The sequence below is a fragment of the Emericellopsis atlantica genome (genome assembly GCF_019669845.1).
Source record: "Emericellopsis atlantica unplaced genomic scaffold F5Z01scaffold_44, whole genome shotgun sequence".
Taxonomy (NCBI): domain Eukaryota; kingdom Fungi; phylum Ascomycota; class Sordariomycetes; order Hypocreales; family Bionectriaceae; genus Emericellopsis; species Emericellopsis atlantica.
Genome location: NW_025764746.1, coordinates 1 through 26,131, shown reverse-complemented (window position 1 = coordinate 26,131; position 26,131 = coordinate 1). Strand labels below are relative to the sequence as shown.

Genomic DNA, 26,131 nt, shown 5'->3' with positions numbered 1-26,131 from the left:
GTCTATGCCCATGCCTCGTCTAGCGCTTTGAGACAATCGTCTGCATGTGTCATGACAAAATCATGGCCTCCCGGTAGCACCCTCCAGAACACCTTGTCCTCGCCGCCGATCAACGGCAACCCGGTCCTCGTGTAATCAGCCTCATCAATAATCTCGTCTCCCTTGGCCAGTAGCACCACCGTGGTCCCCTTCTTCCTCTCACCCAGCTTCGCCCAGACCTCATGTTGGTCGGTCAGCGGCGCGTATCGAATGCATGACATGAACGCGGGCACGAAACCACGGTGATGCTCCACCATCCAGCGCACGTAGTGCAGGACCTTGTGTTCCATGGGCGTGGCACGCACTCCCTCTGCGGGATCCGCCGCCTCGGCCGCCGCCACCTCGACTTCCTTGACCTCGGGGAACTTCTTCTTGCGCGCAATCGGCTGCTGCAGCCTCTTGCTGGTCATCCAGGCCACCAGCGTCTCGGGCACGAAGCCGCTCTTGAAGGCAAACTGCGTCACGGCACCAAAGAGCTCCGCCCGGATCAGCCCAGCCGGCGCCAACAGGACCAGCGAGTCGACCAGGTTGGGGAACGCCGCCGCAAACTGCACCGCAATGCCGCCGCCGAGTGAGTACCCCACGACCTTGAGGCGCGCGCTCTTGCCGGTCCAGCTCAGATCCGACGACGCCAGCACGAGCAGCATCTGCGTGATGTACAGCCGTTCGTCGTGCGGTAAATCTCCCACGCCATCCGTGAACCCCCTGCCAAACAGATCGTACAGCAAGACGCGATAACCGCGCTTTACGAGACCGTGCGCAATGGGCGAGAGCGTTACGCACGACGTCGATATGCCGTGGACAAAGAGAACCTTTTCCCCATCTTCGGGGCCAAACTCGTACGCGCGGATCCTGCCATAGGGCGTGTCCACGTCACGGGCGCCGGGGAACTGGTCGGGCTGGTAGACAAGGGACTTGAGGGACTCTGCGGGGAGATGGGGAAGCGCGGTCTTGAGTGGGTTGGGGAGAATCTTCTCGCGTCGAGGCCAGAGGGTCGTCTTGCCGACGAGGAGGAGGGTAGTCGTCGCGAGGGCGGTGACGGTCACGGTGACGAGGAGCGTGGTGGAGGCGGCGGGGGATTCCATGGCTGCGTGCCTGAAGGAGGGGCCTCAGCTCAAAGGGGACTAAGGATGAGGTCAAGATCACGAAAGAATTGTGGACGAGGTGGAGGAATTGTGAGGAATTGGGTTTCCGCGTTATTTTCTCCAGGACGGCGCCGCGTCACGGTACCTGAACTAGACCACGCCTCGAGGTCATCGGGCAGGCACGAACGAAGGACGGACGGGTCGTGCCTGCCACGTGCCGGAGCATCCGATTGCGCAGCGTCCCCCGTCCAGTCGAGCATCCCCGTATTCATGAATCAGTCATCATATTCATCATCAATTCTCAGCACAAACAAGGCACAGGTCGCACGCAATACATTATTTACATGAGCTCTATCGTACAGGTAGCTTTTGTCTGTTCGGCCGTTAGGGGGGTATCTCGTCGTGAAAGTAGTAGCATAGTAGTGCTTGCTGTCGCTCATTCATCACCACCATTCCGCTCTCAAGCTGAACCCAGCCCAACGGCCCAAGCAGCGTCTCCCAGCTGCTTGACCAGCGTGCAAAGATTCTCCACCATGGGCGGCAGGCTCTCGCATCCGTCGTTCATGTTGCTGCGCAGAACCTCCTGGGTGATCGCCATGCAAGCGCGCGGATCGTCCAGACTGGACTCGGATGCGCTCTCGCCATTCGTCGGTCCGCGGATGGCTGGCCGACCTTGACCAAAGCCAACAAATCTTTGAATGGGCATGGTATCGGTGCCATCCAAGTACACGGGGTCAGAAGACTGGTACAGCGGTGGCAGAGCGGGAGGGCCCTTGTTGTTGGCCTTGTTGATGACACCATACGCCCACAGAGCTAGAGCGGCCTGCTGCACCGCCACCGCACAAAAGTCTTTCAATTGACCAGGCGCGACGGCCTTTGCGTATCGGAGAATCTGGCTTGCGCACGAAACAGCCGACCGGGCTTCGGAGCTGGATGCCCACTGCTGCAGCACGGGATAGGTGCGCCGCGCTTGGTCCTCTCCCTCTTTTCCAGCGAAGAGCTGCAGGTCGTCGAGTGAAACGTGCAAGCTCATGATGAGAAAGCTGAGTACCATGTGCTCTTCAGAAGTCACGTCCGGCCATTCCTGTGCAAGCAGCTGGAAGCTCTGTAGGTCCTTCAAGAGCTCTTGGTGACGGGATCCGAGCAGAAGATTCTGGTTCCCTCCCACGCTGCCGTTGTTGGAGCGGGCTTTGTGGATGGCGCTCAGCCGCCGATACTCGAGTATCAGAGCCCAGAAGCCATGCAAGTAGATCGAAACGGACGCTTGCACGTCCAAGCGCTGCATGTTGCCTGACAGTTGATGTATGTCGTAAAATAGGTCGCCCATTGAGGGAAGGGGGCGGCCTCGATCAGCATGGCGCTGCAGATACTCGGCCTTCCACTCAAGCGCGCTGCCGGCCATCCAGAGCTCCTTTGGTTCGGGCAGGGGCAGCGTCAGCTCCGCGTATGAGATGGCCTGGTTGGTCAAAGTCGCCATGGAACACTGCGCATCGCGAAGCAGGCAGTGGAAGACCAGACTACTCAAGTCAGTCCTGAACACAGCCGTCCATGGGTTGATGGCTATACATACCGCTTCCATCGCTCCCGTTCCACCCAAAGCCTCCACTTGGCTTCTAGCTCAGCGCCATCATCCGAGGGATCGACTGCCACATGCGGATAAGAGGAACGTAAGAACTTATTGCGATATCGCAGGAGCTGGTTATTGGTCAGATGTCTGTGTCTGGCCGCGGGCACATGCTCTACTCACCGTGACGGGGATCGCAAGTTGACTTTGGGCTAGTTCCATTCTCCTCCGGTTGCCGCTCCACAGGCCAATTTCTTGTGCTAGAAGCAGCGCTTGGACGAGCCCAATATCGCGAGCGGTGGGGGTGTTGTCCTCAAACTGCCACTTGTCAGTATCTACAGGAGACAGATGTGCTCGGGTGAGGAGCGTGCATACTTGGGTCGGGAGGGTGGCGCCTGTTCCTGTCAGCATATGTTCGATCCCCGTACTCTGGGATTCAGTTGACTTACGAGCCGCATCTTGTAGGATGAACCCGAGTTTTCGCAGTGTCGACATGGACGACTGGGCCGCACCAGCAGCAGCGGCCATGGCGACCCATTCCGTTGATTGTCCGTCAAGACGGAAAGTTGGGAAATGGATCCACTGTGAAGCCTGATTTGCCATGGACAGCAGAAAGTTCTGGACAAGCACATCCATCACCTCCACAGAGGGAAACGAGGAGGCCACTCGCATGGCACTGGAGCCTGGCCGGCATGTACTGAGGACCATTGCGAGCACACGGTCTCGAGCTGAAGGCTCAAGCCTCTCCGGTGTGATCCTGTCGATGCGATCACGCATGTCAGGCGTGCTGGCCGGACTCGCAGCTGTCCCACTGTTGCGGCTCTTGCCGTTGTTGGCTGGCGTCCAGGTCGAGTTCGTCCACATTTTCACCAAGTCCTGGCGCACTTGCGCCATGTCTGTGGAGCCGTCACGGATGTGCCCGCCTGGCGCCAACCTTATCCCCTGAGACAACGATTGGTGACCGTCCACGTTCCAGTGGTCCAGCAAGCCAAGATCATCCTCGTTGAGATCAAGATTGCCCTGGTCACAAAAGTCAAGCAGAGTCAGACCTTGGACGGGTCCGGAGCGTGTCGTCTCGGCCGAGTTCTCATGGACAACATCTCGTAGGAACTCGGAGAAGGGGAGACGACTGGGGTCCATCGCACTAGTGGCTGGCTGCAACTCGGATAAAGGGTCAATCGGGGCTCCTATAGATCGGGGTCTGGTTAGCTGAGGGCTCTGATATCCGTGTGCGTGTCCGCAACCTGCCTTTTTCCGCATAAGTCTCTGGTGTCAGCAGCTGACTAGGCTCATGACTCGAAAATCTGGCTTGGAAGGAAGGAAGAGGGGTGACAGAACTGCCAAGTCGGTCATTGCTGTAGCGATGTTGACTGTGGTGGCGGTGGTGCTGTCGCTGATTATTGTGGTGCAGCGGAGCCAGCTCATGCATTGATTGAGGCGCAGTTGTCGGCAGAGGGCGGGGTTGAGCTTGGTGGTTGGAGAAGGACATGGATCCCGGCGAGTGGGATTCTTCTCGCGATGTGGTGGTCGTCGACTGGGCCGGTCCATTGTTGTTGATAGAAGCCGCCGCTGTCGTACGCCTTGCCGCCACGTCCTCCTTTTCCTGCTCATTGTCGTCCTTGCTGCTGCCCTGCGCAGAGGAATGTGCGTTGGCCGAGAAATGCATCAGATGCATGGCCGCCGTCGACGGCGCTTCGGTTGACACGCACTCGAGCTTGCGCGTGACACAGCGCTTGCAAGGCTTTGTGTCGTCGCATTTCACACGAGCCACGGCGCAAGAGCGACAGGCGTGGGACACCCGGCCGGCACCAGGGGAGTTCGTAGTACGTCGGCGCTTCTTGGGCGAGTCGTTGTCATGGTTGGCCACATGGCGTCGCAGCAAGTCTTTGCGGGCAAAGGATTTCTGGCAGATGTCGCATACGAATCGACGGCCGAGAGTGTGCGTCTGAACATGACGCACGAGGTGCTCTGGTCGAGAGTATGAACGACCGCAGTCTCGGCATGCGTACAGATTGGTGCCGCGATGATTCGTCTGCGGGTTTGCCGGGGGAGGGTTGTTTTTCGCAGTATTATCAATTGTGTCGCGATTCGAATTGACAGCCGGGGCCGAAGTCGCAGTCAAGGCCGGAGATGAAGGTGACGCGGCCCTATGACCCGGCTGGTGGCGAGCGTCCGTCGAGCCATGGCTGAGTGTGCGAAGATGCCCAACTTGCGCAACTGTCGCCGGCTCTTTCAATGGTGGGCTCAGCGTGGGCGAATGCACAGATGAGGCCGTGGGCGCAGTGGGAGGCGCCAGTCGTACCTGTAGGGTTGAGCTTGAGCCCGACGGCACTGGTGGCGGCAGCGATACTGGTGGGACTGTGTGATTACGCGTATTGGGACTGACAGAGGCGCCAACCCTGGACACGTTCCTGGACTGCTGCTGCGATTGCGGATGCGCCTGTGGTGAATGTTGCTGACTAGCATACGAAGAAGGAGAGGCTGGATAAAGATCACGTCCAGATGCTGGCCGGGGAGGGTCGAGGATATGGGACAGTGGCCCGGCCATGGTTCCAGAATTGCCGATTGTCCGTCTGGGTGGGAGTCGAGAAGACGTCCAACAAGTCCAGCGCCCGCCCCAACTCAACAAGCCACCAGAAGTCTTCCACAACTACCAAACCCGCCTGGACGACTCGCGCAGCGCAAGGTGGTTCACAGACAGCAGTGGGCCCAGCAGAGGCGTCGCATACAAGAGCGACATGGGCGGCGCAGAGGCAGTGCAGCAAGAGCTTCCTGTCGAATGCGCGTATCGCTCCAGTCGCTGGTCGGCGAGCTGGTTGACTGTATGTAGGTGCGGGTGCGGGTGCGGGTGTGGAGGCTGATCCCGTTGAGCCAAACTGGTGTAACTTGGTCGGCAGAGTCAGCCGCGTTGAGGATAGGAAGATGAAGAAGGCGTACGCACGTACGCAGCAGATCCGCAAGATTGGAAGAGAAAGTCAACTTGGGGCTGGGAGGACTGGACCCCGACAGTCAAGGCCAAGGGGGGTCCGGTCCGTCAGTGCATATTCGAGGCGCTCCGAGGTGGGCTGTCGTCGTAAGCTCTTTTTCTGCACCGCGGCGGCGCTCAAGCAAATCATCGATGCATCCTGGGCCGGCAGGCCTCGTCATGGCTCAGGCTGGGCGCCGGAGAATAGCAACAAGGTTTTAATTAAGGATACGTTAAGGTACGAAGATGGTGTCTGAGATCTGCTTTACCCCTGAATACGTGTATTCGTACAAATAAGGTCCTGCTGCGTCTTGTTCCTGCCCACGCTGCTCTGCTTGCTCGCTCTTGCCTCTTTCCTCTCTCTCACCCATCCGCGCGTCCGGCTCGGGTGCACACAATAATGAGTGGGCGACTTCCGGCAGTCAGGTCCATATCGATAAGCATCAGCCGCGCAAGCTTAGAGGTACCTTGGGTGGATGCGATAATCACCTGAACCGTGCCTTCCTGTTGAGTTGAGCTTCTTTCTCCTCATGGAATACGCGTACTGCCCGACACCGCACTTGCCCCCCTCCTCTCGCCCAGCTCGTAACTGGGGCAAGAAGAGCATCGCCAGTCATTTGTAATTCTCTGTATCCCCCCCCGATCATCACTGGCGTCACGGAAGGAGGGTTGCGCGTACCATCTCTTGGCGGACCCTCCCGACCTCCAGTCGCTCCAGGCCGGTACTCCGGTCAAGTCAACGGCGCTTGTCAGTCGTCACTGTCGCTGAAACTCCAGCAAGCAACGAAAACAGGATGCTCTAACCATTTCCACCCCGTCCGAGGGTCTGCGTGCGATCTGTCGCCTACTCGTCCCCGAATTGCGCCCTCGCGAGGATTATTATTCATAGGCAATTGCTTGCCTTTCCTGCTTTCGCTTGGCAATGGCACCTTCGGAATGAGGGGGTCTGCCTGCGCCCGGCTCCGATACCATCATATCCGTGCCACTTCCACGTATTTTACGTACTACGTACGTGCATGATTCAAACTTGTAGGTCAGTCAGTGCATCCAGCGGCAACCGCCGGCCCCAATGCCTCGCAATTTCGATGCCCAAAGTGCTGTGGATGATCAAGCGGCACCTCCTGCGGTGGGTTCTGCCTGTGGTACCTTTGATGTGCCAAGATCACAGGCACAAGCTGCCAAGCTCCTTCGTGAGAATCGATCCGCCATGAAATGCCACGCGTCCCCGGTTCGGCCACTTGACGCCCTGCCATCAAAACGATGACCATGTGTGCGCGAGCCTTTGTATCAGCGTCGAAGAGGAATGGCTGTTGCTCCGCGCTGCCATTTCAGCTCTCTTGAGCAATGGCACGAATCGTCAGCCCTACGACAAACTCGGAGGCGGTTGCTGGGTTTCTGCGTGCGCTGGCGAGTGACTTGCGGCGAAACGAGTACGCGTGTCCTTCGGCAGGGTCCAAGCCGCAATCTTGGCATGGACAATGTCAGCATGCGATATCGCAGCATTCTGACAGTACACCAACAAGGCTATTCTACGATAATCGTTTTCAATCCCGCCAATACGGCAATTACGTGCCGTACATGGGCAATGTTTGCGAGTCGATTCAGAGAGGTTGCTTGCTTTTTCCAGAACATGGCCAGGCGCTAATTATCTATTTGTTCGGGTCACTGAACTTGAGTATATGACGCGATCTAATGGATTGGACGCGCTACGTAGCACGATTGACACTACTACGTGTCATCCATGTTCCTCGCAGTCACAGAGACAGGCCGCCGTCAATCACAGCATTGGCACCAGTGACACTCTTGGATCTGACGAAGCACAGCACCTGCTCAGCCACGTCTTCGACCGTCACCAAACGCTTGAGCGGCGTCCTTTCTCGCGTCGCTTCGGGTACGTGTTCGGGGAAAACCGTCTTAGCCCAGTCCTAAGACTTGTCAGCGATTGTATCCGAGACATGTTCGGCTTGGGACCCACGGTCAACATCAAACCAGGCGAGACGCTGTTGACTCGAATGTTGGGACCAGCACTTTTGGCCAAACCCTTGATGAGGTGTAGCTGCGCTGCCTTGGAGATACTGTACGCCTGCGGCACCCAGCCGTCAGTGTGAGTCCGTCTGGCAAATAAGCTCCATGACTTACAAGTGAGCTCCCGCTCACAGTCACTCCAGCCAACGAAGCAGTGGCAATGAAGCAGCCCGATGTCTTATCCAGATGACTCTTGGATGCATGCATCAGGAACAGATGCGACTTGACGTTCATATTGTAGCACCTGTCCCAATCGTCTTCGACAACATTGTCGTCCAGGTTGGTGATGTCCCTGTAGTTCGTCCAACCGCCGTTTGAGAAGACTACATCCAAACGCCCAAAATGGTCGACAGTAGCATCTACCAACTTGTAGATGGCGTCGCGGTCTGCCAGGTCGGCACGAAGCGCTATGAAATCATTGGCTTCTGCATCTTCTGTCGAGGACCGTAGTTGCTGCACTAGATCGTTTGCACGCGCCTCGTTATTGTTGAAATTCACGGCCACACGAAAGCCACTCCTTGCGAAAAGCTTGGCAGTAGCAGCTCCCAGTCCTGCAGAGCCAGCCGTAATTAACGCGACAGGCTTTGCACTCATGTTTAGCAGCGACAGGCTGGTGTGTGATCAGGATATACGGACTAGTAGCGTGACAGCAGTGAACAGCTCTCGAGGTTACGTTTAATGCCAATGCGGGGTAAATAAGCCCTCTTGGAGTAATTCTTTCTAGAAGGAAGTGAAAGTCCCTTACCAGTGGACGAGTGCTACTTTTCAGGCACCGTGCCATAAGTACGTAGTAGGTCAAGACACAGGGTAGTCAGCAGTTCGCTGCTGAAGTTGGCTGGCAGCAATCGCAAGCAGCGAGCGACGTTGTTCCAGCATCTTGGGATACATAAATGTCCAGGTCAGTTGGCGACATAACTTTTGAAATTACGGCATGTTCCACTTTTCCCATTGCAGTGCGCTTACCAGTCTTTCAAATGTCTTTTGAAAACCAACGCATTGTACTGCAATGGTATAAAATGACTAATCAGAGACGTAGCGTGATCAGGTCCGGGCTGTCAAAAGTGGATCCCGATAAGCTTCCCCATCTACCGATAAGAAAGTCCATGCTCCATGATCCCTGTCTGTGACTTATCGACGACGCAACCTGGATCGCGTGTTCCAGCTTCCCCTCGCACGACGCACGAGTGCATATCTGGAATCATTTCTTTCGCCGTCCGAATCGCATGCTACGGTGCGGCTCAACCCGTTGACAGCGTCCATGATGCAGCATGACTAGACCCTACCTGACCTAGACTAGCCGAAGGTAAGACGGATGGTGCGAGTCAACCACCCCCCAAGGTGCTAATAAGCGTGTCGCAGAGTGACTTAAGGGCGCAACTTTGGGCTCATCGAGACCCTCGCACCTATTGCCCACGTGCGCATGTTCTCTTTTTCATCTTTTCCTTTCATAATCACAGCGACTGCCTGATTATTCCCTCTTTTTCTTGTTAAAGAAGCCAGCTTCTTCGAATGCACTACGATGGCAAGCTCCCAGCCGGATGCAGCAGGCCCCGCCACCGACCTCGCCGACGACGCACCCAGCCATCGCCCTGATAGCATATACTCCGATTCCGTCGCCTCTTCCGCATCTGGGAGATCTCCTGGCCGCCAGAGCTGTCCGTGGAGAACCCAAGACTTCCACGACCAAGAGTGCTCACGATACTTCGACTGTCCGTCCCACACCCTTGAACGATCTCGCTCGAGCCCGACCGATCGTCACGCGGACCGCCCGCCCAACCTGGACCTGGAAGATCTGGGAATGGCGAGCCGACCAGGCGAAGCTACACAGAACGAGCAAACAACGCCTGCGATCGCACCGCGCGACCGTCCGCTTCCGCCCCAACCTACGGAAGACGAGGCGCAGTCGGACGACGAAGGGTCGGCACGGCCAGATGAACGCATGGCTTCCTTTGCTCGCAGACCTAGCCAGGCATCCGCCAGTCGACTACCGCCATCGCCTGGTACGCCGGGGCGCTATGAGTTCCGGCCTGGCGCGGAAAGACCTTTGATCCCCTTGGGCCATGGACCTCTTCCAGCGTTGCCCCATAACCGTTCGAGACCGCACACGGGCGGTCGAAGATCTTCCGAATACATTGCTCCGAGATGGCAGCCGGATGCGGAGGTAACGTACTGCCCAATCTGCCAGACGCAGTTCAGCTTCTTTGTGCGGAAGCACCATTGCAGGTAAGGCACCGGAGGCTTGTTGTCCAAGCCGGACATTCGCTGACTCGGGTGGACAAAAGGAAATGCGGAAGGGTCGTGTGCAACGCTTGCTCACCTCATCGGATCATCATACCTCATCAGTTCATTGTGAGGCCACCGGGGTACGAGCTTCCTCCGGAGAGCTTGCTCATGGATCAACTCGGAATTGGGTATGTTGATGTTCATGGGTCTGGAGGTGAAAGGGTCAGACTCTGCAATCCATGCGTCCCAGACCCGAACGTGGCGCCGCCTCAGAATGCCTCGGGTCCTTTGTCGCCGACCTCGCCTGGCTCGGCTCGCGTGCCACATCAGCGATCTCGAAGTAGTATTGGAGATGCGTATGGTGCGGCGACTGCCTCTCACAGGTACGGCGTTGTTTTTGCCAGTGGTCAGCAGAACGACGTGTTTCAAAGTTCTGCGCCGAGACACAGAAGTGTCACAATGGTACGTAGTATAATGTGGTGTTTGCTTTCCAATACGCCGGTGCTAACTCGTTGCAGAGTCCGGGAGCTCACGCCATGCCTCACCAGTCATCACGAGCGCGGCCGGGCCCATCCACGTACTACCCTGGTGTCCATGCCCGATACTCAACCAGCGCTTCGAGCTCATCTGCACCCTTTTATCCTGCGCGCTACAGCTCCATTAGCCAAGGACCGGCCTCACCACGCCATCGAAACCTGCCACCAACTCCTCAGATCGCAGAGGAAGACGAGTGTCCCATATGCCACCGCGAGTTGCCTCGGCGGACACTCCCAGACTTTGCCACTCTGCGAGAAGAGCACATCAATGCGTGCATCCAGTCGCACAGCACGTACGGCAGCCCACTGCCGAGGGCAGAAGGCGACACACGCGAGCAGCCCGCGGTCGCACCCAGGAGGACTGGCATGTACACGTACCCAGCAACCGAGAAGGACTGCATCGATGATGCCGAATGCACCATATGCTTGGAGGAGTTTGCGGTCGGCGTGCCAATGGCACGACTGGAGTGTCTCTGCCGTTTTCATCGTTCTTGCATCACCGCGTGGTTCGTCAACCATCCAGGGAGGTGCCCGGTGCACCAGCATGACGGTTTTGGATATTAGCGCTGCATCTGCGACTGTCAACATAGCATGGACGGTTAGTCATGGAATTCTTTCTGTTTCGGCGCAACGGGGAGTCTGTGGTATGCTTTTCGGGGGCATGAGGAGCTGGCATACACTCCCCTCACTCTCCCAGTATCTGGTACCAGGGAAACGAGACGCGATAGTCGCCCTACCTTGATTCTTTAGTAGCTCAGCATATCATTACTTCTTTTCTCTGTTTGGAACGATGTAGCGATAGCAATTATGACCTTAAATTCTCACTTCCAAGCAGCGCTACGTATGAGACTGGCAAGCTGACTTTTACATAGGGTATTAATAGTCGCAGAGACGCTACAACCGATACTTACAACTTTGTATTGGCGAGGGCTGCGAATATACAGCGCCCCATGTTGAATGACAAAGACACGCCAACATGAAGCCTGTATGCCCCCTGTACTCTGTCGCGAAACTGGAGATGATGGCGCCCGCAGCTTGGACCAGGAGGCACAAATGGCCAAATCAAAGTGCACGGCTACTCTGGTCTCAACAGAAATGCTCAGCTGTGAAACCTTCATGTTTCGTGAGACCTGGCCAAATGTCTAATTGCGATCCATTACTGTTATTAGCTGCCGAATGCCTACCCTAGATACTTAACTTGGCTGCAATGGAGGCCGCCAGCCGAGGGCGACACTTTGGTTTTGCAAGTTGGTGTCATTCTCGACTTTGATCATTTACCAGCGTATCCATAATAGCTCATGCAGATCGATCTTTAGCAAGCCCCGCCGCAACCTTGGCCCTTTGAAGATGGGCCGCTGGTTGGCGCAAGGATCAACAGGGCGGGTGGGGAGATGGGGATGGTGAGAGATACCTCGTCATCAGGCGTGGCCTGTGTGCCGTGAAAGGTACCATTCAAACCCCAGCCACCAATGATGAGGGTCAATTCTGGGCATTACGTCGCCCTCTCAGCTGGGCAGCTGGGCAGGGGCCTGACAATCAGTCACCATTATCCGGTTCAGCATCCAATCCAGTCCAGCCCGATCCAGTCCATTTCCCTTCGCCTCAACCACACTCTCTGTCGTCCGACGCTTCAATTCTCCTTTGTCCTCTATTCTGCCCCCCATCTGCTCGCGGCAAGCTAGTCTAGTAGGTTGGAAGGGAATCTTCCTGCTCCAGCCGCACTTCCACTAGTAGGCTCCCGCTCCCTACTACTGGTAAGCTAAGGCAGCTTGCCTTCCCTCCATCAGCTCCAGCCTTCCTCTCCACCTGTCGTCGACAGCCATTTCATATTGCCCTCCCTCCATCCCTCGACGGGCGTCGAACTTGACCTTTACCAGCCGACCCGGGCCTGCGCGCTATATTTCCCGCTTCTCGACGCGCCTACTCCGCATCTCCAACAACAATTCGACTCGCGCCCTGCCAACCTCTCGCCATTCCGGACCCCTCACCCAGCCAGTAGCTCTCGACAAGCTAGCTACTTGGTCTTGACAGCACATGCGCGACAGCTGCTGAGCACCGCGCACCGACCCAATCGGCCTTGGGTACAACATCCACTGGCACCTATTGCCTCTGCGAAGATTAGAAACCGCAGCCATGGCGTCACGCGAAGCTGCGGAGCTCAAAACCGAGGGCGTGATTGAGGCGGCGGACAACCCTGAGAGCAGTGTCACCGCAGACGACGCGCAAAAGGAGATGGTCGCACAGTCGAAGAATGCGGGCGTGCCTGCATTCACCTTTGACCCGGATGCCTCGCCCGAGGAGAAGCGCCGCCAAGCGGAAGCTGTGAGTAGACCTCGGTGACTCGCCTCCGAGTACGCATTTCTCGAATCCGGACTGACAAGATGGATCTAGGCCGTCCCTCCCGAGCTCCGGAAGCACAACAAGGCGACCGCTATCGTTTCCGACATTGATGATGGCACTGGGCCCGACGAAGACCTGCCCGAAGCGGGCATGGGAGGTGCCATTGACGTTGCGAAGGATGCATCTGGCAACAAGGTAGCAGAGGTAGACCCAGAAGCGAGTGAACCTCCCTTTTCGCGGACAGGCTGGGCCCCAAAGTTTGGTGCCATTGGTGAAAAGATCACCGACGGCGAGAGCTTGCTGGACCATGCCACTTGGGTCGAAGGCAGGCTCCCAGATCACCTCTATGGTGGTAAGTATTTACCCAGCGCTCTTGAATTGCCCACGCGCCTCTTCTCACACCTTTTCAGATTGGTACCACAACTGCGCCGTGATTGTCTTTGCGTGCGTATTCTCATGGCTAATTGCCGTACTCGGCGGTGGCCTGGGTTGGGTCCTCATCATCATGGTTACCTGCTCAGTGTACTACAGGACCTCGTTGCGGCGTGTGCGCCGAAACTTCCGCGATGACATTCGACGCGAGATGGCCATGAAGAAGCTGGAAGACGACAACGAGTCGCTGGAATGGATCAACTCGTTCCTCGTCAAGTTCTGGCCCATTTACCAGCCTGTGCTGGCGCAAACCGTCATCAACTCGGTCGACCAGGTCCTTAGCACCGCCACGCCATCTTTCCTCGACAGCTTGAAGCTCAAGACATTCACGCTCGGAACCAAACCCCCGCGCATGGAGCATGTCAAGACATACCCCAAGACAGAAGATAACATTGTGCTCATGGACTGGAAGTTCAGCTTCACCCCCAACGACACCGCCGACATGACTGCTCGCCAGCTCACCAACAAGATCAACCCCAAGGTTGTCCTGGAAATCCGTGTTGGCAAGGCAATGATCAGCAAGGGACTGGACGTGATCGTGGAGGACATGGCGTTTTCCGGCATCATGAGGCTAAAGGTCAAGCTCCAGATTCCGTTCCCGCACATTGAGCGAGTCGAAATGTGCTTCCTCGAGCGACCCATGATCGATTATGTCTGTAAGCCTTTGGGTGGTGATACCCTCGGTTTTGACATCAACTTCATCCCTGGTCTGGAGAGCTTTATCCAGGAGCAGATTCATGGTAACCTCGCGCCCATGATGTATGCGCCCAAGACTTTCCCCATCGAAGTGGCCAAAATGTTGGCAGGCTCGCCCGTGGACCAAGCTGTCGGTGTACTGGCTGTCACACTCCACGGTGCCCACGGCCTCAAAAACACAGACAACTTCGCCGGCACCGTCGATCCATACGCCTGCATCACGGTCAATCAACGCGCTGAACTCGCCCGGACCAAGACGATTGAAGACAACGCTAACCCCCGCTGGAACGAAACTCACTACATCATTATCAATTCTTTCACCGAGTCTCTCGATATCCAGGTGTTCGACAAGAACGAGTTCCGCAAATCCAAGATGCTCGGTGTTGCTTCGTTCCGCTTGGAGAACCTCGAGGAACTGCATGTGCATGAGAACGAACGTCTCGAAGTGATTGCAGATGGCAAGGCTCGCGGAACCGTATCAGCTGACTTTCGTTTCTTCCCGGTCTTGGAGACGACCAAGAATGAGGACGGTGTCGAGGAGCCTCCGCCAGAGTCCAACCAGGGCATTCTCCGTTTCAGCGTGCAGCAGGCCAAGGATCTGGACGGCACCAAGAGTCTGGTCGGACAACTCAACCCCTATGCCACCATGTTCCTCAACGGCAAGCAGATCCACCAGACGAAGAAGCTCAAACGAACAAACAACCCCATCTGGGATAATGGCTCCCGGGAGATCCTCATCACTGATCGCAAGAAGGCCAAGCTCGGTGTTACGGTCAAGGATGATCGGGATCTCGCTGGCGACCAGGTGCTTGGCAAGTACCAGATCAAGCTTGATGATATGCTTGAGTGCATGGAGCAAGGAAAGGAATGGTACCATTTGGCTGGCGCTTCCACCGGCCGTGTGCACATGACCGCTCAGTGGCGACCTGTGGCCATATCAGGAGTCGTTGGCACCGGCGGATACTCTACCCCCATTGGCGTCATGCGATTTCACTTCAAGAAGGCCAACGATCTGCGCAACTTTGAGGCTTTTGGCAAATCCGACCCTTACACTCGCGTGCTGCTGTCCGGTATCGAGAAGGCCAGGACCGTGACTTTCCGCAATGACCTCAACCCCGAGTGGGACGAGGTCCTTTACGTGCCCATTCATTCACCCCGCGACAAGCTTACATTGGAAGTCATGGACACCGAGAAGATGGGCAAGGACCGCAGTTTGGGCTTGGTGGAGCTCTTTGCGGGTGATTACGTCAAAGAGGAGAATGGCGAATACCTCGTCCACGACCAGAAGAAGCTGCGCGCGGACGGTCTTCTTCTCCACGGGAAGGGTATGCCCAAGGGTACTCTGACCTACACCGCGGCCTTCTACCCAACCCTGAACATTGCCGACCCCGAGGAAGACGAAGAAGAGGCTGCCGAGGCGAAACCTAGGCCCTCATCGGACGAGGTCAGCGAGAAGCCGAGAATGTCCAGCGACCGGGCCAGCAACGCCGGCAAGTTCAAGGCGAGCCTCGCCAAGCCAAGCTCAGAGAAGAGCCGCGGCACCGACTCGGACTCCCTTCCACCGCCAACGCCCACGACCGCTGGGAGGCCGTCCGTGGATCAACGTCCCAAGTTGCGCCTCAGCCCCGAGGAGCTGCTTCGCCATGAGAGCGGTCTGCTGATCTTCAGGCTTATGGAGGCTGAGATGCCCGAGTCTCACACTTCGCTGGAAGTTTTCGTCGATGATCACCTGTATCCGTCCTACACTTCTGCCACGGCTCCCCAGCGGAACTACAAGTTTGAAGAGATTGGCGACTGTGTCATTCGCGAGCTCGAGTTCTCGCGTCTTACGATCAAGGCTCGCAAGAAGGGTGACGACGTTGACGAACACCTGGCGTCCCTCAGTGGCAACACCCTGGATACACTCAAGCAATGCTTGGTAAGTCTCTTGGAGAAATCTCTTTGGCGGGCGTTGCTAACGATTGCAGAACAACCCCACCATACTCAAGCTCAAGCCTGACGAGGGCCGCGGCGGCTGGGTCAAGGTCAGCTTGAAATACGTGCCCATCAAAATGTCACTCGATCCAAGCGAGAGCATCAACAACATGGGCAAGCTGCGCCTCGACATTCTCGACGGTCAAGATCTGCCATCTGCTGACAGGAACGGCAAGAGTGATCCTTACTGCAAATTCGAGCTCAACGGCAACGAAATCTTCAAGACCAAGGTCCAGAAGAAGACGCTCAATCCAGTATGGAATGAGTTCTTCGAGGTGGAAGTACCTTCGCGCACAGCCGCCGAACTCGTTGTCAAGGTCTATGACTACGACTTTGCCGACAAGCCGGATTTCCTGGGAGGTGCGAATATCAACCTCGAGGCTCTCGACCCCTTCAAAGCCACCGAGTCCAAGCTCATCCTTGACGGCAAATCCGGTACGGTCAGGGTCCGCATGCTCTTCCGGCCAGACTACGTCAGACGCGCTCGACAGGGCACCTCTACCTTCCAAGGCACGTTTGGTGGTCCTGGGAGGATTGTCACTGGTGTTGCCGGCGCCCCTATCAAGGGTGGAGCGGCCGTGGCTGGTGTGGTGGGCTCTGGCGTTGGCAAGGGTGCCACCTTCTTGCGTCGTGGTCTTTTCGGCAAGAAGGATGAGGACGAGCCAGTGAATGGATCGGTGCCCATGATCACCACAGATGGAGGTGACAGTCCGGCCCGATCCCGAGGCGGGACTGAGACCCCCACTGACCGACCTACAACAAGCCAAGGCCAAAACAACCACAGCCGTACTAAGAGTATCGGCGCCGCGTCGACTCGCAGCTACCAGCCAGGTGCTGCAGGCACGGGCACAGCCCACTTTACTGTTGTCAGTGCGACTGGCTTCCCTCCCTCATCCGATTTGTACGTGCAAATCACCCAGTTGGGCGGCAAGGAGAAGACCGTTGGCAAGACCAAGCACTTCAAGTCCTCTGACGGGCATTGGAACTTTGACGAGTCGTTCAAGGCCACATGCACCGCAGAGACCTTCTTCAAGGTCGAGGTCAAGGGTGATCACACGTTTGGTAGGGACGACGAACTCGGCGAGACCAAGTATGTCGTCGATGAGTCCGGATCTGGTGCTGAGAAGGAGGTGTCCGTGGGCAGCGGCACGGTCGTGATCAAGAGCACGTTCCAGCTGCCAGAGTCATCCAGCTTGTCGGCCGATTCCCCGAGCCGCTCGCATATGCGACGCAGCTTCTTGAGCAAGCGCGATACGGGACGCAGCAGCAGGGAGGGGACGCCCAACGCTTAGAAGGATGCGACGCGATGGTGATGAGGAGGGTGATGTGGACTGTTGTTGCTGTTATATTGTCGCTGGTTTGGTTCAGCAGAGTTCGTGTTATCAGTGCGCTAATTGTGAAGCAAGTATGTGTATTGTCGGGGAAGGGTTCCTTGGTCGGGCTAGAATAGCAATGTAGTTTCTATATCTGTGACAATTTTGTTATTGTTACATGATCTACCGTACAACTGCAATTAAACCTGTCGAGTTTGTCCTGCTTGTCTGTCATGCTGCTCATCCCTCAGATGTAGCTACTTACCCTATACTACAAGCGTGTAGTCACGGTTCCCCCCTGGTGGGGCCCTCAGCCACAGCGGCAAGCCACACTCCAAGTCTCCTCACATCTGGCGAGCGCCAGTGACGACGCGGAAGCTGCCTGACTGGAGCTCAGCAAGCAACCTCATCCCACCGTCTACCACAACTCTGGTCCACCACCTCCTCGACGACCGTAGCGACGAAACCCCAGATCTCGTCATTCTACGGCCCATCTCACATACAGCCGCTTCTTTTTCTCCTTCACAATCCACCATCATGGACGCCCTCGTGGCCAAGTACAGCCGCCCCGCGGCAGAGGAATCAGACCCCTTCGAGAATGAGCTCGAGTCTCACGATCTCATGAACCCGGCGGATCATCTCTCTCTTAAATTTGCCATGCCACCCGTGGCTCAGGTATGACCCTTCCATCCAGTAGAGCCAGGCGGGCTGTCCAGGTGGCGGCCGATCAGGACAGGGAATCTAACTTGTCATCCACAGCCTTCCTCATGGCTCCGCGCTGCGACCGACGACCGATCCAACCCAGAGTGCCCCATCAAGATCGCCCACGGTACCACAACCCTCGCCTTCCGCTTCCAGGGCGGCATCATCGTCGCGACCGATTCCCGTGCCACCGCCGGCGACTGGATTGCCAGCCAGACCGTCAAGAAGGTCATTGAGATCAACAGCGTGCTGCTGGGCACCATGGCCGGTGGCGCCGCCGACTGCCAGTACTGGCTCGCCTGGCTGGGCATGCAGTGCCGTCTGCACGAGCTGCGTCACAAGCGCCGCATCAGCGTCGCCGCCGCGAGCAAGATTCTCGCCAACCTGGTGTATTCGTACAAGGGCATGGGACTGAGCATGGGCACCATGTGCGCGGGCGTGACGGCCGAGGAGGGGCCTGCGCTGTACTACGTCGACAGCGACGGGACACGGCTGGCGGGCAACCTGTTCTGCGTGGGGTCCGGTCAGACGTTTGCGTACGGTGTGCTGGACGCCGAGTACAAGTACGAGCTGAGCAACGAGGCGGCACTGGAGCTCGGGCGGAGGAGTATCCTCGCGGCGGCGCATAGGGATGCTTACTCTGGTGGCTACATCAACCTGTACCACATTGAGGAGAAGGGCTGGACACGCCACGGCTTCAGCGACACGAACCCCATCTTCTGGAAGACTAAGCTCGAGAAGGGCGAGTTCTCCAACGTCACGAGCGAGCTGGAGTAGACGGGGCGGGAATGGTAGTGGGAGACGCAGCAGCAGATCAAACAGCTGTACAACAAATGAAGAATAACGACTCAATTAAGACTTGCTCTAATCTAAATGCCGTAATGCGTGCTTATGCTCGAAACCCAGCTGACTATGTGATGCATTTATATACGGGAGTTTGTTTGTACACGGGTCCAAAATTAGTTCTTCACCCAGCCGGGGGCACCCATGATGCCACCATCTATCCTCTCATCGAGGGGCCATTTCCTGATCATCAACACATCCAAGTCCGTCGTCCATCCACGCTCGAACATTTCCATCCCCGCCCAAGCAATCATGGCCGCATTGTCAGTGCAAAGGCCCACGGGCGGCACCGCGATCTTCAAACCAAAGCCTCTAGCACGCAACGTGGAGCGCACAACATGCAACAGGAATCTGTTGCAGGCCACACCGCCCGCCAGCACGAGCGTAGGACACGCCTGCAGACCATGTACATCGGTCAAGGCGAGCACGAGGCGATCCGCAATGTGCCGAAACGCAGCCGCCATGATGTACCGCGCCAACACCTTGCGCTGCTCCACGTCCATGTCACCCACCCGGTCCATGATTTTCTTCGTGTTCGAGCCCAGGCCGGAGAATGAGAACTCTAGCTTCCGCGTGTGGGCGAGGGGGGTGTTGAGAGCCCAGTCATAACCCTCTTTCTGAAGCACCATCGCCTCCTCCCCTCGTTTGCTCTTGGCCTGGAAGAAGGCATACTCCTCCTCCGTCCCGCCGTCGGGAAAGGCAAACGCCTCCAGCAGACGACCGTACATGACGTCCGTGGCGGAGCGCAGGACATCGGCAGGCAGGACGACACGCGCCACCTGGTCGAGCATGTTGCCCACGGCCGTGTCGAGCGTGCTGGCGAGGATCTCATGATCGACAAGGCTCCGCGAATGTACAAGCTGCGTGTGTCCTCCCGAAACGAGCAACGACAGAAACGACCCGTCGAGTGACCCTCCCTCGTCCACGGGCATGGGCGCCCGGATCGCCCTGGCGAGTCGCGGTGTGAGGGCGTGGGCCTGCATGTGATGCACCCCGACCATGGGTACGTTCCACGCGGCGCAGAGGCCCTTGGCCGTGTTCAGGCCTGTGGCGAGGTTGGTCACGATGCCCGGACCTCTCGTCACGGACACAAAGTCCGGCTTGGTGGCCCCGTCCGGCAGAAATGGCAGGCTCTTCTGCAGCAGCGGCGCGAGGGCGCGGGTGTGGCCCTTGGCCGCCTCGACGGGGTGGACGCCTGCAAAGGCGAGGTGGTCGCTCGATATGCGCTCGTTGAAGAGGAGTCTGTGCTCGTTGGTCAGGTCATTGCGATGGAGGATCGCGACGCCCGTGTCGTCGCATGATGTCTCGATCGCGAGGGTCGTCAGATATCTGGCGGAGAACAGCGATGGCCGGAGGAGGGCCTGCCGCTTAGGAAGGAGGGAACATGGTCGGAAGCGCATGAGGTCGTGGACTCATGGAGAGGACTGGAGTTGGAGAGGTCTTGGATCTGGGAAGGAAACATGAAAGTACGTATCGATATTCCAAATTCCATGTGAGGTATGCGAATAGTGGCTACCCTGTATCGGCAGCGACATGTGCGCCAGCGTCAGCATAAGCGACGTTGCTCACCTTACCTTGAATTGTGGATGGCTTAGTATTCCTCTCGTCAAGTGTTTCGGTACCTGATGAAAGGTTTACCTGCCATGCTGTCGTTTAGTGTCGCACAACTTGACGCTGCCTCGTTCATGCTGACACCGATACAACACTACAGCTTTACATGTCATCTTGTCACAGTATCAAAAGAGATTGAAATCAATAGGATGATAAAGCCTTGATAAGTACGCTCTCCCTCTTGTTCATTCAAGCTATATATAGTTCATAATCCCTTTTGACGCCGCCTGATGCATGCCTTGAAGCAACGCTAGCAAGTACATTTCCCTCCACAACTACTACACAAAAACAAGTTCACTCATGTCCAGTTGACCCATTCACATCGACAACCGCCTGTCCCTCCGTCGAAGCCCCCGAACGAATCGTTGTCATTCTTGCGGTGATTCACGACAGTCCCTGCAAACTCCAGGTCATTGGGAAGCAGCTTGGGGTTGTCCTGGTCCAGCTGCCCTCGCTCGTCAATGGGCCAGTACCAGACAAACTTCTTCTTGGGATCTCCACCATGGGTGTCGAGTGTCACGGTCACTGGATAGGGCATTGTGCCTGGTCTGACCAGTTCGGGGGTGCCCTCTATGCTGTCACCTTCCGGCAAGAGCTGAGAGCCGTCCTCCAGAGTCTGGGTCCAGATCTGGACGAGCATACGGGTCTGCGACCAAGTCGCGTAGAAGTTTGCTTCGCTTTCCGTGCAGCCGCCGTCCTTGTCCAGTGGAACGTCGTTGGCGGTGTTGTTGAGCGATTTGAGGTAGATTGTCCGCTTGAAGTACGTGTAGAAGCCGTAGTGCTCCGTGGGCAGACCGCGGTCGTACAATCGCACGGGCTGCTGGACGGAGTTTGGGAGCATCCGCGCTGGCTGCGGTGTACCGTCCTCTCCGAGATCCGCTGCCGATATGAGGTCCTTGACAAGATCATCTCCTATCCTTGTCTGTCTCTTGTCAAGCACAGAATTCTCAACCTGATCATCAACAGAATCAAGTAGACTGATGAAGAATGGCGCGGGCTCGCCGGCTTTCTCATCGGATTCAATCTCGTCTGTGGTGTCTCCTAAAAACCACATTTCCTCAAAGGCTGGCGGCTCGGGATTTGGCTTGAACGCGGTTGCTTGACCGTCACGAACGAAGGCGCGCGCCGAGGCGGCAACCCCCGTGGAGCGTCGCGCCACAGACTTCGGAGGCTCGCCATTCGGGACGTTCCACTGCTCGCGCGTGCTGTTGTCCCATTGAATCTGCATGATAAAGGTCGGCTGGTTCGCCTTGTAAGGGGCGACAGATTCATGCTTCTCCTTGGGCAGGGAGCAACTCCAGAGCGTGGACGGCTCAGTGCAGCCAGACTTGGCAACAGTGTTGTCGCTTCCCACCACTGTCAGGACACCTGTTGGCATGGGCGGAAAGTCGGTCAAGTTACGCCAGATCGAGTCGACCTCGTGGGTTCCTTTGGGTTGCGTGAGGACGACACCCAGTACAGTGGCGAGGATGATGAGCAAGAGTAGCAAGGCAGTTATCACCAGGCACCATCTTCTGCGCTTCCGCCCTTCGCGACCTGTCCTCCCAAAGCAACCAGTGGAAGGAATGCAGCCCCTGCCTCGCCAGAAGCCACCAAGCTTCCGGGCCATGATATCCTCTTTCTCATGTCGCCGCCGTTCACGCTCTACCCTGTGTGCGTCGCCGCGGGCATCGTGTGAGTGTTCTTGGAGAAGTGTGGTTGCCAACGCGCGATCCGGCAGCGGCACGCGGAGAGGCGCTGGCATGTCTGGGGGAAATGTAGGGGTGATAGGGATGTTGGTCATCTGAGTGGCGCCTTGCGATGTCATGGTGGCCGCTAGCCCCGGTGAGCCAGGCGGGCCAGGCACAGGCGATGGTGGAAACTGAGCTTGGAGAGGGTGCCCAGGTGGAAAGACTGCACGGTATCGCATCGGGACGCCCCTACTTTGCTCATGGGGTTGTCTTGGCGGAGAATAGGGCGGGGGAGTCCCGAGTGCTAGGTTCGGCGTGATCGTGACCTGCGTCTTCTCAGATAGAAAAGGATTGTTCGACGCCAGTGAGGTAGGTGGTGTTGCCTGTGCGGAGCGACGGTCCTCAGTGGTCGGGGGAGTCGGTGTCCTGCGAGGCGTCGGTGCTCGAACGATAGGAGGCGGGCTCGCGCGAGGTATGGGCAAGGCGACAGTCTGAGGAACCTTTTCATCGACAGGAAAGTCATGAGAAGGGCTGTCATGAGTCTGCGCCTCGCCTGCCATGATCGGCGAATCAAGCTTTGTCTTCCTACTCTGAAAGGTGAACCGCTTGTCCATGAAAGGTGTGACAACGTGATCCCACCACCCGTTTGCTCTGGAACCCGCGCTGTCAGGTGTCAAGCCCGCGACTTTCATCCGCTGTTGCAGGGCTGACTTTGGAGTTTTTGGGCTTCCATCCTCCTCGAAGAGCGTGCATGGTGACCCTCCATCATCGCTGTTGTTGCCGCCTTCGAGACTGATGAGTCGGCGATGGGCAGACGTCTTGTAGCCGGACGGCAGGGCAGGCACAGGAGGCACATCTTCATTGATGGGCTGCTTAGACCCACTGAGGTTGGTGGCCTGTGAGTATATGCTCGATGCGGGACGGAAGCCGTTGGTGGTTGACGCAGTCTCTGGCGTGTCAGGGGACCAAACCGATATCTGTGGCCCTGATGGTCCCCGTGGGGAATGTGCCGGCCCTTCGCCAGGGCTGGCGCTCGGAACACTTGGTGTAGTGTCGCCACCTCTGTTCTCGTTATCGGGAGGAAATGAGATACCAATCATGATCGGCGCATCTCCTGGTGTCAAGTTGACGCCTCCGCTCTTTGGGGTCGAAGTCTGAGGCGTGGCCGAGGCAGGGCTCCTCCCCTTATTCTTCTTGAGCCAATTCCAGTTGCCTACTGAAGCCGAGTTGGGTTCACCCTCCAGTGCCCTGAGCGCCGCCGCATCGACGAACTTGGCAGGTCTTCCGTTGTGTGAGTGAGCTTGATCCAGTCTTCGAAACGTGGTCATGTCCGTGATGACCTTGATCCCCGCCATTGCATTCTGTGCCCTCTGCCTGTGCCTTGATTTAAGGCGTCGAACTCTGGTAGTTGAAAGTCTCGGCAGTGATTGTCGTGGGCCATGGTGTTTCTGTTGTGTCGATGAATAGGAGTTTGGGGGCGCGGCATCGACCGCGACTTGCTCACTCGGGTCTATTGGGGTGACGACATCTTCATCCTCCCAGTTCTCCCAGTCGTCGGTAGATTGGCGGCGGGTTGAATCCCCAAGCTGCTGTGGTTGTATGTGTGTGGTTGCCATGATTGGCTCTGTTTGATAATGGTAACGATCGTACTGTGCTGATGTTGGTGGCCTGCCACAACTAGTTCACCGTCGAAGCGAGGTTTCTGTTGGTAAGAGCTCTTGGTAACGTAGGAAGAACAACGCTTTTGTCTGTTGGGAACGGGAGAACGAGTGACAATAACAATAGGGAGTGGATGTGGGTTCTAGCAACGAACAATAGAGGCACAATAGGGCGAACAATACAAAGGGAAGAAAAGAGAGCGAGGAATCTTGGATGCTTCAAGAAACTTTGAAGAGAGAGTGAGGACTGGACCGAGAAGAAGGACTAGGTTCGCATGGGAGAACGGATGAGAGAGCCGCGACTGGCGGCTCCAAGCCGGTCGAACGTATGTCATGTTCACTAAATAAAACAACCATCTCCGCAATGTCGCGTCTGGAGGGGCGCACGGCAGCGTCGTGGATGAAGGATACGCAAGCAACTCGATGGTTTGTGATGGTTCACGGTCGATGAGCGTTTGGAATAGGCGCTTTGGTGAGGTCGCGGCGTTCCACTATTGGCTACCCTTTGGCGCCGAGCTGGTGGTGCGTGGTGATTGGCCCATTGTCGCAGCCTGCCGCTGCAGAACAATCTTCCAGTTCTTATTCACATTTGTACAGTGTTATTCACTTGTCGAGTTCTTCATAATTATTTCATTCAGTTAAGATCAAATAATTACATGTGCTGCAGGTGGAAATCACGACGTCTTGTGGCAGGGCTGTCTGTCCCCCACATACCGAAAGATGAAGAGCTGCAACCAGACTAACTTGATAAATGCCCGAAACCATGTCTGAGCCACTTCACGTGGACTTGAGTCTTGAAGCATGATGATTGATAGGTATGTGACAAGCGCAGCCTTCTCACGATGCTCAAAGGGCCTTGAAGAATTCTCGAATTAAGCACGTTCTAGCCCTCATCTGTCTCAATTGGTGAGGGGCCGCCGGTGCCACGCGGTTGGAGTGCTCGTGAAGAAGGCATTGGAACGCTAGGTTACGTGTCATGTTTCTCAATGGCCCTCGCCTGGTGGGTGAGTAGTCTAAAGTAGGTCATGTAGACCGCGTCAGAGAGTGAGATGATATTTAATAGTAAATAAGGCTGTGTATGACGGTAACTGGGGATGGGGCCCAGGAACCTTTTAGTTCAATGAAGGCCCAGGAGACGCTGTCTGGAATGGTGCTGGCAGGGAGAAAGCAGCATGGCACGATAATGTGGTACTTGTCTTCCGGCCTAAGTCACACAGAGATAGAGGTGCTCAAGTAGCATGCCAAGACTGACTATTTTTTGAGTATTATCTTTCCGAAAACCTTGTGAGGCATCCCATGCTGCGCTGGGTAAGGTATGGGTCTTGCTGACGCATGGCAGCTGAACGATGCGCAGCGGGCGCCAGACTTGGACTTTGATGAACTTGCCGATGTAATCTTCTAGAAAGACGCACTCCAACAGCATTATCTGATAGGCAACGTGTTCGTCGAGCGACTGGACCTTATGAAACCTCACCAGAGCTTCAAACAGCCCGCGTCACAGTCCGGACTGCACCCCCCACTGATTGCCGGCGTTCAGGGGGTCGGTCCCCTATCTGCGATCTCAGCTGCCAGTGCGTGCCACTGCAGGTAAACCCGCAGCGCCAAGCCAGCACCTCATTAGCCTGACCACCATCAACAAGCGTCCAACAGAGTGTCCAGAACAGAATCTGGATCCTCCCTGTCGTATCTGATGAGCTTTTTTGGCGATGCTTTAGTAGCTCCAAGGATCATTACGGCTGCACCACCGCCAATTGCAATCGTCAACACGAACCAAGACCACTAGTCACGCGGGTTTGACGCAGCCACCACCCAGTGTCTTCAATACCACGACTCGACGCTGTCCGACCCTCCTTGCGTTGCGGCGCGCCCCATTCGACACGACATACAACACCATCGCACGCACCGCTGCGACGCTGCGCAACCTGCCAGACTCGCATTTCGCAACGGGCGAGCGCGCCACAATCACAAACACGAATCCCGCTTTTCCCAGATTTCGGCCAGCACCGTCGAGCGGCGCCTGACCAGCCTGACCAGCCGTCGCGACAATCGAGTACACCTGTCCCCGTTGCGTCCTCGCAAACCGGCACGCTGGCGCCGTCTCAGCCTCCCGAGGCCGGCTCCTCGAGCTCCCTCAGCGGCAGGCCATTTCAGTCTCACCACCGAAGGCGCTCCTCGGCTGGCCAGCACACGACCCTCAGCGAGCAACGGGCGGGTACCTTGCTATCCCTCAACAACCCAAAGACGAGCCCGTCGCTATCACAACCTCCTCTGACACCTGTTCCTGGTAAGTCATAGGCCTCGCACGCCCCCGGACCTTGACGTGTGGGGGGGGGGGGGGGGGGGGCGCGGGGGGGCGGGGGGGGGGGGGGGGGGGGGGGGGGGGGGGGGGGGGGGGGGGGCGGGGTGGGGGGGGGGGGGGGGGGGGGGGGGGGGGGGGGGGGGGGGGGGGGGGGGG

The 26,131-nt window shown here is 57.0% G+C and overlaps 7 protein-coding genes across 7 annotated transcripts; 3 read left to right on the top strand and 4 right to left on the bottom strand.

Moving 5' to 3' along the window:
* Positions 1-2: 2 nt before the first annotated feature.
* F5Z01DRAFT_684214 (uncharacterized protein) lies at positions 3-5,236 on the bottom strand (the record flags this gene model as incomplete). The annotated part of the gene is made up of 11 exons (XM_046265914.1): positions 3-1,126; positions 1,596-2,607; positions 2,638-2,641; positions 2,695-2,819; positions 2,872-3,006; positions 3,064-3,089; positions 3,138-3,832; positions 3,933-4,222; positions 4,280-4,720; positions 4,991-5,046; positions 5,185-5,236. The coding sequence occupies 11 exons, from the start codon at positions 5,234-5,236 to the stop codon at positions 3-5; spliced, it is 3,960 nt and encodes a 1,319-aa protein (XP_046113922.1).
* Positions 5,237-7,103: 1,867 nt separating this feature from the next.
* Positions 7,104-8,272, bottom strand: F5Z01DRAFT_695764 (uncharacterized protein; the record flags this gene model as incomplete). Its single annotated transcript, XM_046266267.1, has 3 exons — positions 7,104-7,578; positions 7,629-7,736; positions 7,793-8,272. 3 exons carry the CDS (start codon positions 8,270-8,272, stop codon positions 7,408-7,410), a joined length of 759 nt encoding a protein of 252 aa, XP_046113921.1. The 3' UTR covers positions 7,104-7,407.
* Positions 8,273-9,197: 925 nt separating this feature from the next.
* Positions 9,198-11,001, top strand: F5Z01DRAFT_630545 (uncharacterized protein; the record flags this gene model as incomplete). Its single annotated transcript, XM_046261732.1, has 3 exons — positions 9,198-9,901; positions 9,973-10,367; positions 10,430-11,001. 3 exons carry the CDS (start codon positions 9,198-9,200, stop codon positions 10,999-11,001), a joined length of 1,671 nt encoding a protein of 556 aa, XP_046113920.1.
* A 1,736-nt stretch (positions 11,002-12,737) lies between these two features.
* F5Z01DRAFT_667508 (C2 domain-containing protein) lies at positions 12,738-17,588 on the top strand. Its single transcript, XM_046264284.1, has 3 exons — positions 12,738-13,129; positions 13,188-15,823; positions 15,873-17,588. The coding sequence occupies exons 1-3, from the start codon at positions 12,928-12,930 to the stop codon at positions 17,169-17,171; spliced, it is 4,137 nt and encodes a 1,378-aa protein (XP_046113919.1). The 5' UTR covers positions 12,738-12,927; the 3' UTR covers positions 17,172-17,588.
* Positions 17,589-18,768, top strand: F5Z01DRAFT_667506 (proteasome catalytic subunit 3). The gene is made up of 2 exons (XM_046264283.1): positions 17,589-17,867; positions 17,952-18,768. Exons 1-2 carry the CDS (start codon positions 17,730-17,732, stop codon positions 18,669-18,671), a joined length of 858 nt encoding a protein of 285 aa, XP_046113918.1. The 5' UTR covers positions 17,589-17,729; the 3' UTR covers positions 18,672-18,768.
* On the bottom strand, positions 18,769-20,215 carry F5Z01DRAFT_667505 (glycoprotease family protein). The gene has a single exon (XM_046264282.1). It carries the CDS (start codon positions 20,135-20,137, stop codon positions 18,854-18,856), a length of 1,284 nt encoding a protein of 427 aa, XP_046113917.1. The 5' UTR covers positions 20,138-20,215; the 3' UTR covers positions 18,769-18,853.
* A 279-nt stretch (positions 20,216-20,494) lies between these two features.
* F5Z01DRAFT_667504 (uncharacterized protein) lies at positions 20,495-24,118 on the bottom strand. Its single transcript, XM_046264281.1, has one exon. It carries the CDS (start codon positions 23,632-23,634, stop codon positions 20,647-20,649), a length of 2,988 nt encoding a protein of 995 aa, XP_046113916.1. The 5' UTR covers positions 23,635-24,118; the 3' UTR covers positions 20,495-20,646.
* Positions 24,119-26,131: the final 2,013 nt, after the last annotated feature.

Excerpts from the sequence above, each read along its gene's own strand:
- F5Z01DRAFT_667508 (XM_046264284.1), top strand. The coding sequence starts at position 12,928 with ATGGGAGGTGCCATTGACGTTGCGAAGGATGCATCTGGCAACAAGGTA. Across the intron at positions 13,130-13,187 it reads CCCAGATCACCTCTATGGTG|ATTGGTACCACAACTGCGCC; the intron begins GTAAGTATTTAC and ends ACACCTTTTCAG. Across the intron at positions 15,824-15,872 it reads ATACACTCAAGCAATGCTTG|AACAACCCCACCATACTCAA; the intron begins GTAAGTCTCTTG and ends TAACGATTGCAG.
- F5Z01DRAFT_667506 (XM_046264283.1), top strand. The coding sequence starts at position 17,730 with ATGGACGCCCTCGTGGCCAAGTACAGCCGCCCCGCGGCAGAGGAATCA. Across the intron at positions 17,868-17,951 it reads CCATGCCACCCGTGGCTCAG|CCTTCCTCATGGCTCCGCGC; the intron begins GTATGACCCTTC and ends TGTCATCCACAG.
- F5Z01DRAFT_667505 (XM_046264282.1), bottom strand. The coding sequence starts at position 20,137 with ATGCGCTTCCGACCATGTTCCCTCCTTCCTAAGCGGCAGGCCCTCCTC.
- F5Z01DRAFT_667504 (XM_046264281.1), bottom strand. The coding sequence starts at position 23,634 with ATGGCAACCACACACATACAACCACAGCAGCTTGGGGATTCAACCCGC.